We start from the raw sequence: 16,569 nt of genomic DNA, 5'->3' as shown, positions 1-16,569 counted from the left end.
GCCTGGCAGGACCAAGGCCCTCTCTTTTTCCTTGAACTTCCAGCTCCTCTTGGGTACCCACAGCCCGCTAGGTTTCCTACTCTTTCCCAGCGTTCAGACTCCATGAATGTTAACTATAGTATGCTAAGCTCCTTAACCCTGTAGCGGGAGCTCCAGAGACTCTTTCCAAAAAGGAATGATTCTGCCTGCTTAGAGGGCATACTTGAAGTGAACGGAAAGCAGAGAAAGAAAGGGAGGGAGAGATGGGAAACTCCCCTTTTCAGCAGGCAACATCAATGGTCCCATTGGGAACGCCCTTCCCGCCAACCATTTATGCAATGTATGGATTGTAATATGACCACCTTACATGTTTCACATTAGAAATAGGATTGTAACACTGGCATTAAAACCTTCCTACATTCTATCCAACCCTCCTGCTCCCTTACATCTATCAGTCTCTCGTTTCTAAATGTGTCTGCACTTAGAATGAGCCATTCTTCTCTTTGTCTTATCGCTAGATGTTTTGTACTGTAGATTGGCCTTAAGTTGACATGAAAATGTTTGAAATGAAAGATGTTACTTATAGAAAGATGTTGATAAACGGTCTCTTTTTGGGTTTACTTGGTCGTAACGAATAAATAAAGAGTGAATTTCATTTTCATCTGTTTGGTATATGAATACCATACTTGCTCATAGACCTTGGTTTCTCTTAGTCGTTTGGAGCTTATTAAAAAAATGTTTTGTATGTGAGGCCATTGTGAAATACCTGACACGGCCAATAATGTGGCAAACAGGGTCATGCCCAGCAGCACACAACATGTGTCGTATCCCAGTACTGTGTTGCTGCTGCCGGTCTAGCTTAATTTACATGTAAAATAATCCAGTTTCCATTAACCTTGGCCATGATGGCTTCTTTGCAGTTTTGTATTATTTCATTTTTCCAATTTATCAAGACCTAATCAAAGCCACATTAGCTTTTTGGCTCTGTCTTGTTCAGTGCAATACATTAATGTGGTACTGTGATGTAAATAACAGGTGGAGCTGAGCTACGCATAGTTGTCGTATCTATTCGTCTGTTTTTCCATTTTCAACTGCTGCTTCAGCAATCTCAGAAGGTGTTCTGGGCAGGAAGCTTTCTCTCCACCTGTCCACACACACATCAACATGCTTGTCTCTGTACATGGCTTATGATTAGGCCCTTGAGCAAGCATAATTGTGGGCCACTGAGATTCAGAAATGGGGTTCTGGGAATACAGTATGTGTATAAGTGTGTGTGTGTGTTTGTGGGGTGGGGGTGTACATGAGGGGTTTCCTCAGCAGATTTGTTTACTGGTAATTAATTCACCTGATTGATACAACAGCTGTTGACGCCATGGGAGGGAAAGAGAGTGAGCGATAGAGAGAGAGACCCCTCGTCATAGTGGCTTCCCTATGTTACACAGTGTAGATTACCGTCCCAGCGCCCCATTGATTAAAAGGCACATCTGTCAGCCAGCACGGCTGATTATGGCTGCCAGTCCTCACTGGCTAATCTTTATGGAGTTAACTTCACTGACAGAGTTATTGGAAACGGGGGATGTTGGGAGAAAGAGAGGAGGAGGCGATGAGTGTGCTGAAATGCAGTAAATTAGAAGAACGCTGATATCTTGGATGTTTATTTGGGGGATGTTTAAAAAAAAATCACATTTGGACTAGTGATGCCAAAAAATGAAATTTCTGTCAAAAATAATAAGCTCTACTCAGATCAAATCAATGTAGTGACATGTAGAGATTGATATTAATATAAAGATTTTTATTTAATATAATTTTTAATGTAATTTTGTCTAATTAAATAATTGAATACTATATTGTATATACTATATTGTTCTTGTGTTAAGTCAAGATTTAAGATGACAGCTTTAACTTTCATGCTTTTCCATGCCACTGTATCACTCTTTCAGCATGTGCCGAGTTGCCAGTGACTGCTTGTTACCAGAGAACATGTGCTTGTGTTTGTCGGCTGGTGATCTGGGTTACCCTGCTCGTCTGAGCACAGATAAGGAAGGATCCATTCCTCATCCTGGATCCCTGCTCCAGATCAATGCCCAGATTAAGCCTTTCCCCAGCCGTCTGCTGCCCAGCCTAGCCCCACGATTGATACTGATAATTAAAACAGCAGTGGCTAATTACTTCAGAGGGTTTGGGCAGTGGTGTGTGTGTGTGTGTGTGTGGATGTTAAGTGAACATATAGGCCCCCAATATTACTCATGGATTATTGATAATTAATTAGGTACATTTATTGCTGAATCTCTGATCTGCATTCTTTCTGCTGTTATGCAATCAATAATGTTCCCAAAATAATGATTATTTTAGGTAGCCTTAGTTCACGGACAAGATTGGCAATATAGAGTTCAAAATCGAATTATTATGGATTATGAAGTCGATTTTGCCTAATTCTCTGTGTAGTGAAAGCCGCTCATTCTGAAAGCAGGTGATGTAGATTTACTACTAATTACTGGACCGGCTTTACTGACGAGATGCGCATTACAATTGAATGCGATTAATTGCACAGCCCTAGAATAGAGCATAATATATAGGCTACAACTAGGTTTAATCTGACCGTAGAGGAACACAACTGGGTTACCAGCTTCGTGTTTAGAAAGATAATTTAGGGATTAAGCTATTTAGTTGATAAAATTGTGGGGCAGTGCTTAAAGTTTGTTCCTGAATGTCTAAGTGTGGCCGCAACGTGATCTGTGTGAGTGAGCGAGCGTGTGTGCGTGTTAGATACAGTGAAGTATTTAAACGTAGAGAGTGTGTTAATTTGTGCAATGATAACCTACTATCAATGTAAAAAAAAAATTTATATATATTAGAACGAGTACGGCATACATTTATTAGAACAATTACATTATTATTTATGGGCTTTAAAACAAGATGCAAGCAATCAAAATATTGTACTTGCTGAGGAGTGCCCAATGTAAACATATAAGACATTCCACTACCTATATTGTACTGTTGTACAGCCTGCTCTGCCAATAGTTAGAAATTGCACTATAGTATGCAGTGCGTAATAAACAGCAGCTTTACTAAATTCTGCTGAGGTGAAATTCAGTGCTGTCCTGTATCGTGATATGTATCATATCGTATCGTGGCCTCTGTATCATGAAACGTATCGTATCGTGACTTTGCTTGTGATACAAAGCCCTAATAAATGTGTGTATGTGTTGTTTCTTATTGTGTGTGTATGTATGTATGTATATATATAATTTTTTTTTTTTTTTTTTTTTTTTTGTTAAAACTAAAAGTATAGTAAAAACTAAAATTATAGGCTGACATTTTTTGTCACAAGTGAAATTTCGGCAAAATGTTTCGAGCAAACCCCTCTCCATTGTCAAATCCATGTGACTATTTTGAACCAGTTGCGAAATCTGTTTGGGAAAATCTTTTCCCCCTCACTCAAAATTCCTACTCAAACAATGGTAAACATGAATGCACTTTAATGGTCAAAACCTTTGGAAACATCCGTTCATTTATAAATGTTTTTGCTTTAAGGGAAGAGGGCATGACAAACACCCACGGCATGGTATGAGAAGGGTTAACAGGAACTGGAATGTGTCTGTTTATGCGGTCGAGAGGGAGAGAGATAGCAGTAGCAAACAGCCAGGCCTATCAAAAGCCACAGGCTCCTTTAAACTCGATCTTCATTCTCCTCTCTGTTTCTCTCGTGCTCACTCTCTTTCGCTCCCCGGTCGGGCAAGTGATTGACGGCCTGAGGGTTTTAATGGGCACTGGAGAGCGGGAGAGCCAAGGTCTGGGTTGTCATGGCAACAAGCCGATTGGGCCCTCTGCCGCTCTACCTGAGTGCAGTGGAGTCACGCTGCGTGCGTATGTGTGTGTGAGCTACCAGTGATGACTCCTGTTCCCGCTGATGGGCCGCTGGTCATTCTTGCTAGTGATTTTCTTTTAGTTCATCTCTGTTTTAATTAAATTATTCATCTGCACACCTTCTGTATTTTCCCTCGTTTATATGCTGTTGGAGTTATTGTGCTGGTTGAACCTACAACAGACACTGTGTAAACAAAATCTCACCGGCCCGATCTGTCACTCAGCCCGTTCCTCTCCTTAACCAAACACACTCAGCAATCCCTCCACTGCATGCAAACACGGTGCCTGGCCGAACTCACCTGTTATCTGCCCAGCGCCAGCCTCCAGCCCCTTTTTCTTAACTCGTTAACAATGTGCCTAAAACCGAACCATTTCTTAGCTCTCAAACTTGGGTGATGGTGGGATGAAGCCCGAAGCAATTTTAGTCTTTCTGTTTACAAGTCGACTTGTCTATCCTGTTGGTGTGTGTGATCTTGAATTTGTGTGTTTGTTTGCATGTGGCTTTAGGGCTTGATTCGCTACTATATATGTGTGAGAGCTAAAGACCGAGATAATCATGTACCGACGTCTGTGGATGTTGGTGCATGGAACAGTGACCTTTGCCCTCTCAGGGTCAGCGGTGAGTGTCTGGGCTATTAGGGTCAGAGGCACTAAGGCGATTTACCCTCCTCCACCCAGATGAAAGTAAGGGATATGATTACAGGGTGGAGGAGGGGGCGCTGGATCGTGTGTAATCCCCGTCGACCCCTTTTTTCTGGGGTGTTTGGGGCCCAGGCTTCAGCCTAAAGAACTGCTCACATATGTGACGAGAGATTCTTCTTTTATTTTTTTGTATTATTGAATTGTTAGAAAAAGTGGATTTATTTAATGTATTCTATCATACATGCAAACTTTAAATGAATAGTTTGAATGCCTAAAAGGTGGAACTTGCTTTGGAATGTATTTTCTGACCAGGCTTTGCTTGCTTCTCTGTTTCAGAGTGCGGCAGCAGCTCCCAGCCCTGTGATGGGCAACATGCCGCCCAATGACGGCATGCCAGGAGGACCCATGCCTCCCGGTTTCTTTCAAGTAAGAGCTGCTCTCTCCTCCCCCATCCTCCCGTTCAACGTTTTTTCTGTCCCTCTCCCCACCCCTTCTTTCACTTACCCCCTTTAGTTCTACTAATCCCTGTCCAGATGTTTATTCCCCGCTATCTCTCCCTCACTGTATTTCCATTCATTTCTATTTTGCATGTCTAAATTAATAGTTCAGTACAGTAGCAACTCACACTGACACAAACAGATAGAGTCATGGCCCCTGATCTGAGATAAGTGTAAATGTCTCGACAGTTTAATCCCTAAGGCCAAAATCGGGTAAAAACATGCGTGCTTTGGTTTTAGCTCTTTGGCAACACATATCTAACAACATAACATATCTTTGTATTGTAAATTCTGTGCTGGGATTTGGGGAAATGCTTAGGGGCATAGTTCCCAAAGTCAAGGCGCCTGTGGGAGTTCCTCTGCCATAGTGATCTTTATTGAGCTATTTATAGTCAGACAAAGCTAGGCACCTTCCTAAATAACACACACTACCTTAGTAAGACAAATTATATATCATAACCCTTTTGGGTCCAATTTTTGTAGGCTCCTCAAACTATTATATCAGTTACTTTCTGTTTTTAATCTAAGTCATATACAAATTGCTATATTTGCCTCTAACTTCAAAGGATTTAACATCTAGTAGAGTATTAGATATGTTTGCTCGATCATCAGGTGCAGTGGATAGCAGGGCAGATGGAGCGTCCCATGGAGTACATAGCCAAGATTCGTTAGACGGATTTATTGTCGAACATCAGATGGAACTTCCAGTAGAATAGATAGAGGATCCAGTACAGTCAATAAAAGATAAGATACGAGATAGAAGAGGCGGTGCAGTGATTTCAATATTTAGTAAAACATCAGATAAGTTTAGAGTAGATAGAAGATCCCACATGGTGTATGTAAACCATAAGATTCATTAGATAGAAAAACTGAAACAGTGTATTTAAAATCTTGTCAAACATCAGGTAGATTAGATGGAATATGGAACATCTAACTCTGATAGAGCTCCTGATAGAGCAGCAGATACTTTGACAGAGATTAATATCAATAGGTGAGATAGAGCAACCAAAAGGGTAGATAGAATGTCAGAAGATGAGGAAAGAGTGGCAGATAGAGCGTCCCATAGAGTTTATATGTAACAAGATTCATTTGATAGAAAATCTGATGGTGTATGTAACATCAGGCAGATTAGATGGAACATCTGATAAAGCATCCGACAGAGCAGCAAATAGAGGATCCAATGGAGTCAATTAGATAAGAAGATCCAATACGACAAATTGAACATTAGATAGGTTAGAGCATCCGATAGAGTGTCAGATAGAGCATCCTATAATCAATTATAACATCAGATAGAGTGGCATTGAGAAAACTGCTTTTAGAATGTTACATATTGTCAGGTAGAACAGCTGATAGAGCATCCCATAAAGCAGCAGATGCTGAGATGAGCATCAGGTAGAGCGTCACATGGATTGTCATAAAGAACCCTGACATGGTCTTTGAGTTGAGGAGGAGAGTGTTAATGTTGTATGAGCCGTGTTCAGAGCAGGGAGTGATCTGACTGTTGCGTGAGTGACATTGCATTCTATAAATAGTATCTGTGTGCATAAGAGCGAGAGGGAAAGAGAGAGAGAACTAAGAAAGGGAGGAAGAGGGAGGACTTTGTGCTCCACTGCAGTAATTCCCTCTTGGTAGCAGCCCAGGGCATGGCAGAAGAGAGGCATGGAGAGAGTGAAGACAGAAAATGAAAAGAATGAAAGGAAGGAAGGAAGAGAGAGATGGCAATGTGGCAACAATTCCAAAAAGGCCCACGTGCGTTCCTTGTACGCTCCCCGATTCCACGCGACCAGTGGCTGTGGTCTGGTGACACCAATTATATCTTGGCATATATCCTAGTGGCCAGTATATCACTCTTTCACACCTCTCAAGAGCTAACTGCTGCTCCCTCCCACTTGCGTCAGCCACGACTGCTGTACACAGTTGTGCTAATAATTGGATCTGCTCTTTTTGTGGACGTTTTTAATAGAATTGTGATTGGAACAGGTTGCGATCCATGCGGATTCTGACGGTTTCCGTTTCGAAAGGCGGACATTTGTGCTTTGGCGCCTCCTTTGCACGTCTTTTGGTCTGTTGTTCTTTTTATTTCTCTAATTATTTCTTTGTTGGTCATGAATACATATCTATCTCTGAAAACTTTTTTTGCTTCAGTCAAAAAGTCAAACATTGAAGTTATCAGTTTGGAACGTTCTGTTGAAGAACTCCCTAAATCTGAATAGCATTTATTCAATAAACACGAATAACTTGCCAAATTGCATGTTGTCCAGTCATGCCCAGCAAACAAATAGGGACAAAGCCAATACTGTAAGATATACTGGTACTCTAGTGAGCAAAAACATTTTGGTAGTGGAGCTATGCAGCCATGTCTTCAGTGCAGCTCCAGATGCAGTGGCGATAATTAACACATGCGACCGCAGTAGCTGCTGTGTGATCTGTGCGGCCCTGCGAGACGGGGACGAAGGTGAAGAGGACTAAACCCTCATGTACACCCTCTCTCTAGACTCAAAATCTGTACCTCGCAGCCACACACTCCCGGCAACCTCCTGCAGAGAGACGGAGAGTTTAGGGAGAGAAACACTAAGCTTGCACGCTGGCGTCTAGCCCAGATCTTGGACATTTTTTAAGATTTCTTGCTTTTTTTTTCTCTCTCTCATTGCATGGGTTGGCCTCTTCAATAATCTTCACGTCGAAACTACTGCACCAGCTACTCTTGGGAGGACAGACTAGCAAGGGGGAGGCAGGGAGGGAGCATAGTCAAGGAGAAAAAAAAAATAGAGAAATAGTTTCAAGTTTAGCTGGAAACATCTGAAATGGATGGGTTTGTTTTGAGGGAAGAAGGTGGGAGAATTTCATCAGCGCTTCTCCAACAAAAACCTCTTGAAAACCAACAGAACACTGAGAAAAGTGAAAGACTGATGGACTCTAGAGAGGGAGAGTTCTGTCAAGGTTAAAAGGACTGGAGGATCGTGTTCATACTTCTGCGAGGTGTAGGAGTCCTGGGACATTGAAATAGGTCCAACACCTTACAACGTTGTAGTCCTGTTGACATGGGAATGTCCCTATACCCAAACAAATCTCAATATGCTTTCTATTTTGGTTCGTGTTTTCTTGCATTCCAAGTTGTAGCCTTACGGATGGTTTTGATTTGAGTTTGCATCATTTACGGTTACTTCTGAGGTCAAAATACATTTATATTGGCATTTTCGTCAGCTAGATGTGTCTTTGTTAACATCTAGATCCCGTCTGGCATGTCATTGTCACAGTTTGCGACAAATTTCCTGACAGTTGTACTTTTTGCACAGTAATCTAATTAATTAGTTGCATCAATTAGTGTGACTTTAAAGTCAAAGTACCTCTCTGCTACGCATATGCTTGCAAGATTTCTCGACATTTTTGACCACTGGAGCTTTTCGATGATGTTTAGATCCTGTATGGTACGACACATTTATCGTCTCGGTTTGTGACCGATTCTGTGGCAGCTGCACTTATCAGAATAATTACTTCCAAGACTACTGTAAACCCTCCTTCTGAAGCAGCACACCCTCAGAAATGTGAATTGCACAATCCCGTGGCTTTTGCCAAAGAAGTGGTCCTAATTCTTTTCGTAATGTACACAAAGACAACAATGAAATATGCCTTGTGTTGCTGTTCCATGCTTTGTTTTGCTTGGTACTTTGTGTGCCGGCAGTTACACGGCAAGTAGCTACACACTGCCCCCTTTCGGTCAGGAAGCAGCATTGCTTCCCTCAAACAATTGGACTTGTGGTTGCTGTCCTCTATGCCACTGTCCCACTAGGAATACTATGTGCTGTTCCCTTTCTCGGCGGGAGGGGCTGCTCTTGATGGGCTTGTAGTTCGGTGCCAAGCCGTTATCTCCTTAGCTGGGTAGAAAATGATTTTATTAATTGCTTCATTTAACAAACACCCCCCTCCTCAACCAAGACACACACACATGAATACAATCAAGCCCAAGTTGTTCCTCAGTCACTCTACAGGGATGTGGCGCTGGAACGGGCATCTCTGTATAGGCCATATGCCTTTCCCACTTACCCATAATGGACTCCATTGAGAGTCATGGAGGAGGCCTTGTGGTGGAGCTCTGTTATGGGGTTCAGCAGCTGCTCAGCCCTGTAGGAGATGTCCTTTGCTGGGGAATAAAGGGTAGATTTATTACCAACCTAGGCTGGATTGTTACAAGAGACCATTGGAATTATCAGTTTTTCTTAAACTACCTTAAACATTGAGACTTTGTTGGTTAACCAGCTTCAGTAAAGACCAATTTAATGGCATGTCTGTCGGTTTTTAAGTGTAATTTCTTTTATTTTTTCTCTTTTTCTTCCTTTTCTCAGGGCCCACCCGGGTCACAACCATCACCACACTCACAGCCCCCTCCACACAACCCCAACAACCCCATGATGGGGCCACACGGCCAGGTAAGACCCTCGTCCCCCCCGTTTTCTTTCACTTCCTCACATATAACCTGTGAAATAGACACAAGTGTAATATAAGGAGAACCTGTGGTGCAGCTTTCATTTCACCCTTTCCGTCTTCACACCTTAAATTTTTATTTTCTTCCATTCATTCCCAAAATTGACCCCCTTTATTCCTGGAAAAAGTATGCTTTGACCCTTTATTTACATTTTACACACTTGGGAGAAGCTTTTATCCAATGCAACCTATATTGCATTCAAGGTATACAGTGTATTAGCAAGGTATACAGTGTATTAGTTATTGGGAATCGAACCTATGACCTTAGAGTTGGTACAATAATTTTAATAATTAGATTTAAATTAAATTAGACTGTTTTTAATACAGTAGGGTTATGGTACATTATTATTAGTGACTTGCATTGCATTGCATTAAAGGAATACAATTTATCAGTTCATAAATTCCCTTGAAATCAAACCCTTGGTGTTTCTTGACTGTACTATTTGAGCTACAGGAATGATTAAATTATTAATTCTAAGTAAGTCAAATATGTATGTTATATTATGCATAAATAATACGTATTTGAAGATTAAAATGATAAGAAAAATCTAATCTAGTCAGTTAAATTTTTGGACAGCTGGTTGACTATCGTGACCCTTTCCTAGATAGAGCAGAAAGCAGTACATTACTTCATTCTCCGTTATCTCTGAAAACACACACAAATGCACACACACATTCCTCGCTAACTGTGACGATGTTGCCGAATAAATAATGCAGGCTGCGGCCCGGCCCGTGAGGAGTAGAAGTTCATCTAGCCCGGGACTCTTCAGACCTGGTCCCTCCCTACACCCTGCACTCAGTCCTTCATAGTCCATCAATATCCTATTAATAATGCAACACGCACAGACACACAAACATGCTCCTGTGTTTACACATACGAGCATAAACACAGGCAGTCTAACGCAAATTTGCAAACACCAACACACCCTTCCGAATACACACACTTGACGAAACAATGAAGTTTGAACAAATATTTCAATCCTAAAGGTTGTGGGATCAAACCCCTACGAAAGTGACTTATTACTCTGTGATGCAATTAAGCTTTGAGCAATAAATCATTTTATAGTTTTTGACCTCAACCACAGTGAACTCTCTGGTTAAAAATCCAGTGCCTCGTAACCTGAAATAGATTCTTATTTTACTGTGATCATGTGGCGTCTGGCAGTGTTTGTGCTTTCAGTGTGGATAGACAAATTACTTGTTGCTGTAACTTGTCGCTTCCCGCCTGGTTAGGATGATCTTCAGTCTCTCTTACTGCTCTCATGTCCATCCTCTTTCTGTCTTGGTTCTCGCTATGAAGTCTTGTTTCAAATACCATATATCTGATAGCAGAAGTCTCACCATGTCAGCGTGGAGAGAGAACTGATGTTTGAGTTTTTCTCTTTAGGCTCAAACAGATGTCTTTCATACAGTTATTGTGCCCTCTGCTGGTTACTATTGCACTGCGCAGTTCAAACACATCTGTAATATTTCTTTTAGTTTGTTATAAATCCTTAGGATTTTTTTTCCTGTTTTGTTGCTGTTTATGCTATAAATCACTTTTGGAAAATTAATATATAATCATCAGAGGTATAGAGTATAATTTCTATCAAGTGAAGCAAGAGTTAATTTTCTGAAGAATTGACAGCAACATATAATGTTAAAATACTACTGTTATGCTAATGAGAGGTTAGCAGTGGCGTCTTTTGATTGACAGCCCCTATCTTCTCTCCCCTTAGCCTTTCATGTCTCCACGGTACCCAGGTGGACCCCGCCCATCACTCCGCATGCCAAATCAGGTACTGACCCACCCACAACCTTTCATTTCTGGAGTTTGCTATTGCGGTTTTCTCTGGTTGGCACTTATTTCATGCTCTCTTTCTCTTGGTTTCAGCCTCCCGTTGGAGTCCCAGGGTCACAGCCGCTCCTGCCAAACAATTTGGACCCCACCAGACCGCAAGGTACCGCACTGCCCCATACACTTTTACAACCAGCTGTGATTGAGGAAATTTGCTATGGAGGAGCTCTAATCACTCAGGAATTTGTAAAATGATTGTGCTTCCTCTACCCCGTCAGGACATCCAAACATGGGCGGCCCGATGAGGATGAACCCACCCAGAGGAATGGGAGGCATGGGCCCACAGGTTAGCTGACAGTCAACCTGTCAATCAAACAGTAGTGCTTAGATTGGGAACCTGTACAGGATATAATCATAGAAACCCTGGAAATATCAGAGAAATGTAAACATGCATAAATAAAATGAGTTTAAATGAATGAATAAATAAATAAATACATGTTATATATATATATATATATATATATATATATATATATATATATATATATATATATATATATATATATATATATATACATATACACACACACACATATATATATATATATATATATATATATATATATATATATATATATATATACATATATATATATATATATATATATATATATATATATATATATATATACACACACACATACACACACACACACACACACACACACACACACATATATATATATATATATATATATATATATATATATATATATATATATATATATACATACTAAAAGATATTTATAGAGTATTTATGTATTTATAAGTATAGTTAAATTATTAATATTATTATTATCATTACTGTTAATATGTTGTCTTATTAATAAATCTAATAGAAAATATTTATTTAGTTTATTATTTATTGTGCATTGATATACAATATGTATCTGGATATTAGATATTATATTTTAATATCGATTTAAATGTATAAAGACATTAATTAAAATAAGCCTTCATAAATTTAATGTATTATTACTTATTATTTAATTCCCCATATATTACGTATTATGTTGCTAATTAAAACCATTACAATTCTACAAAGTATACATTTTATTTATTATTATCTAGAATTAAGTAAAGCCTTATTAAAAACTAAATAAACCTATTAAAAAGCCTTGTAATGTTCTTCATTATTTATTGTAAACAAACAAATAAATAAACAAGCAAGAAAAGTAGAAAGAGTGTTATAATAAATATATTTTGCCACATTTTTTGATCAATGAAATTACAAAATACTAATATTTTATTTATTTCATTAATCAAGAAATGTGGCAACCCTGCCTATAGTTATTATACTAGTATTATTAAAAATAATTGTAGATGAGTTGTTGAATCAACATTTACCAGAGTAAATTACAAAATTTCCAAAAAATTTGACTTTCTTGTTGCAGTGCCATAACATATTTCATATATAGGTTAACTTTTGTCATATCTGGTTTTGCAGAACTACGGCGGTGGAATGAGGCCTCCTCCAAACTCTCTCGGTGGTCCTGGAATGCCTGGTATGAACATGTGAGTCTCCACCTTGGTATAACACACTCACGCTGTCTATGCCACGCTTCTATACACACACTAACGTTGCGTCTTGTGTTTTCAAGGGTTCCGGGAGGTCGGGGGCCTTGGCCTAACCCTAACGCAAACTCGGTGAGCTCCACTTCCAGTCATTTTAATATCTCAATTAATCTTCATTAGAAACAGCTTCTTAATATCTCTTCTTCCCACAGATAGCATACTCGTCTTCATCACCAGGAAACTATGTGGTGAGTTCTACACATAACATTTTGTCTCACCGTCTCTCTCTCTGTTTGTCCGAAATGTTCTTTGTGAGTAATCATTTTCCATGCTCATCTTGCAGGGGCCTCCAGGAGGTGGCGGACCTCCAGGAACTCCCATCATGCCAAGCCCAGGAGGTCAGTTTTGCTTGAATTTTATCTGATTTTCATATCAATCTTCTTTTATTGAAAGTTCATCAAAACAGTTGAGAAATGACCTCAGTGACTGGAAATTAGCTTGAAAAGCTCTTGTTTTGGGAAATGTTATTTGGATACATCGGATTGCGGAGAATGTTCCTTTGCAGTGTTATCTGTTTCCACGTAGACTCGACGAATTCCAGTGAAAACATTTACACGATGATGAATCCAATCGGCCCTGGTGGCAACAGACCGAATGTAAGTTGACGGATCTAATGCAGTATGGAACATGGTTTAGTCCTTTGTTAACAGAATGTGTGTTTCAGCAGTTCCCAATGGGGCCGGGGCCCGACGGTTCGATGGGTGGAATGGGATCGATGGAGCCGCACCATATGAACGGTTCTTTAGGTGAGACTTCATCATACAAATAGCGAAAACATACAAAATAAGAAATGTTTTGACATTTCAAATGGTTCTCATAACTGCTTTTGATTACAGGCTCGGGTGATATGGATGGGTTGACAAAGGTGAGAACTGCCTGGACATAAATGTATCAGTGTTATTTATATTTTATGTTGTATTATTTTGAATTTGAGTCAGGGGCGTGTGGTGAGATTAGTGGAGGGTAATTGAGAATGAATGGGGGAAAATCACGTGAGGAAATGCCTCCATTGTGATTGCGATAGGTTATGTTTGGCTGTGATTGGTTGATGCGATAAACCCCGCCTCTTGTGTTCATGCACATTTCAGTTTGAAGCATATTTAAATTTTAGTAATTTTGTTCTTTTGGCAATTTTCATTTGTTTTATTTTTGTATATTTCTATTTAGCTTTATTTTTCAGTTTTAGTCATTTTTGTGATTGCGTTGAAATATATTTTTCAGCTAGTTGCCGAGGCAACATTTCTAATTTTCTAGTTTTCTAAGTTTTTAATTTAATAATAATGTCAGTGGTTTCAGTTAACCATAACAAAACTGATATGCATTTCCCTTATTCTCTTTAATCTCTTTAGAGATGCACAAAATATCGGTTTAATATCGGTTATTGGCTGATATGAGAATTTTTTAAATACATCAGTATTGACTGAGATTAAATATTTAACTGTTCATTCTGATTTTTGGCATTTTACTTTTAGATTACCTTTGCCATCCTCTAACACTCACTGTGATGCCTCATTCACTTATTTGAATGATTATTTTAGTTTTTAAGATTAAATTATTTTTTTTTTAGTGTTGTGTATCAGTGACTTTCTTGTTAGATGCCGTTGACTCAATTTTTTGAGTTTCTGTACAAAATATTAAAATAAAGGTGTCCATATCAGAAAGTACCAAAAATAACAATATCGGTATCAGACTCGCTCTGGAATATGTGGTATTAGGGTGCATCCCTAATTATCGGCTCGTCATTATTGACTAAAATTTAGTATCATGCTTCCACAAGTTTTTTTATTAGATGCCATTAACTCTATTTGTGAGCATTTTAGCTTACGTCTCTAATCATCCTACATCTGGGTTTCTAGAACTCTCCGAACAACATGGCAGGTATGAATCCCCCAGGAACTCCGCGGGACGACGGGGAGATGGCAGGCAACTTCTTAAACCCATTCCAAAGTGAAAGTGTAAGTCCGCATCACACCTGTCCGCTCTAGATCTCTCTTGTATGCACTTGTAGATTACAGTGATGCCTAAATTCACTTTATGCAGTAGTTAGTCTAAATATCGGCTCATGATTTAACGTAAATGGTCAGTATTATCTGTTGCGTAATCTCATTTTGTCCCTCCACCTTCCCCTTCCCCTCTTCTCGTTGCAGTATTCACCCAACATGACGATGAGTGTGTGATTTTTCTGTTTTCTTTTGTTTTTATTTTTCTAACCCATCCCCCATCCCACTTCCTGTTATCCTCATCTCTGCTGCGTTTGGCATGTTGTTGGTTTTTTTTTTTTTTCTGTTGGCTCAATCTTCAACTCCCCAAACTCTGTCAAACACTCTGTGCTGGCGCGATGGCGCCTTTCAGCCACTCGGCGTGGCCACAGAGCGAAGGACGCCCAGTACAAAGCCGAAAGAAAGCAGGCATCGGGCCTCCTGACGGACTCAACTTGCCTGCCAGGCTTCGTCACTGGATCGGGACACTAAGGGCCCCCGATTAAACCACCGTGTGTGTGTGTGTTTGTACATATGCGCGTGTGTGGGACTGTGCCAGGAAGACACTTCATAACTATCCATGTTTTCTCTATTTTTATTTTTTTTTGTCAGCAATGAAACACTGAAACTAGCGGTTGTTTTGATTGCTGTGTACATTTTAAAATGGAAAAAGCTAAAGTGGTGACGCTGGGGGCAGGAATGGTCTCATTACAATATATTTGTATATTATTGATAATATTATTGTTATAATTTTCATAATTGCTATGATGATGACTCATAATTTTATGGATTTTCCTGTAAAGGGCACATTTGTATCTCAACAACATCAATGATCGAATAAGCACACATTCAAATGCACAATGACACTTCTGTTTACATGATTTTAGGTATTTGTATGTCTCTTCGTTTGAGTTTGTTTCGTCAGATGTCTGCATATACCTCTTCCTGTGTTCTGATGCCATCACTACCGAGATGTAAAACCTCAGTTTTTGTGTCTCTGTAAACAAAAAGTGGCTACAATCACTGATTTAATGCATCAGCACTGTATTAAAAGATTGGAGTACATTTCGAAGTCTAAAAGGGTGACGTTGCATATTCACTGCCATCTATTCTTGCCTTGGTCATGAACGGTCAATAATAATACAATTTACCATCCATTCTAGGTGATTTGCCACTGACAGTTACGATATCATTTGTGTTCATTGTAATTTTGCCACTATGTGTTTGCCACGTTGTTTTCCAAGTCTTTTTAGAAATATTATACCCACGTGTTTGTAACAGTAGTTTGAGGCAGGCTGCTTTTACAAGCACGAGTTTCCTTGTGCTCTATAGTCCCATGTCTGTAAATATCTCTTTTTTTTTTTTTTTTGGTCATGGACCTTATTGGTATTTTCAATACACTACTTGTCTGTGAAGCTCATGTGTGGTTCCATGTCTTTCTTCAAATGAGGTTGCACTCGCAACATTTTTGGTGCAAAATGAGGATATCAATCAAGGAAAAAGAAGGAAAATCACTTAAAAAAAAGTCTGGGTAATGTTTTACCCCTACACTGGCATTAAAGTATATGCGTATGGAATGTGCTTAATTATATAAAATAAATTAATAAGAAATGCTGTGAAATAACTGTTAAATGTAACAATAGATTCTAATTTGTATTACATTTTCAAATTAACATAGAAATGACATTTAATATTTGTATTAAATATAAAA

At 39.3% G+C, this 16,569-nt stretch overlaps 1 protein-coding gene across 1 annotated transcript in view; it reads left to right on the top strand.

Moving 5' to 3' along the window:
- Positions 1-16,273, top strand: part of LOC113070299 (single-stranded DNA-binding protein 3-like) — a 60,491-nt gene extending 44,218 nt beyond the window's left edge. The window contains exons 5-18 of the mRNA XM_026243540.1: positions 4,825-4,914; positions 9,329-9,412; positions 11,186-11,245; positions 11,341-11,407; positions 11,523-11,590; positions 12,752-12,819; positions 12,906-12,951; positions 13,032-13,067; positions 13,163-13,217; positions 13,405-13,475; positions 13,547-13,625; positions 13,716-13,744; positions 14,736-14,834; positions 15,027-16,273. Of these exons, the coding sequence (XP_026099325.1) occupies positions 4,825-4,914; positions 9,329-9,412; positions 11,186-11,245; positions 11,341-11,407; positions 11,523-11,590; positions 12,752-12,819; positions 12,906-12,951; positions 13,032-13,067; positions 13,163-13,217; positions 13,405-13,475; positions 13,547-13,625; positions 13,716-13,744; positions 14,736-14,834; positions 15,027-15,056 (882 nt within the window). The 3' untranslated portion in view covers positions 15,057-16,273. The remainder of the gene's footprint in view (positions 1-4,824; positions 4,915-9,328; positions 9,413-11,185; positions 11,246-11,340; positions 11,408-11,522; positions 11,591-12,751; positions 12,820-12,905; positions 12,952-13,031; positions 13,068-13,162; positions 13,218-13,404; positions 13,476-13,546; positions 13,626-13,715; positions 13,745-14,735; positions 14,835-15,026) is intronic.
- The last annotated feature ends 296 nt before the right edge of the window (positions 16,274-16,569 follow it).

The sequence above is a fragment of the Carassius auratus genome, unplaced genomic scaffold (assembly GCF_003368295.1).
Source record: "Carassius auratus strain Wakin unplaced genomic scaffold, ASM336829v1 scaf_tig00003710, whole genome shotgun sequence".
Lineage (NCBI taxonomy): Eukaryota > Metazoa > Chordata > Actinopteri > Cypriniformes > Cyprinidae > Carassius > Carassius auratus.
This window is presented reverse-complemented; position numbering and strand designations above follow the sequence as displayed.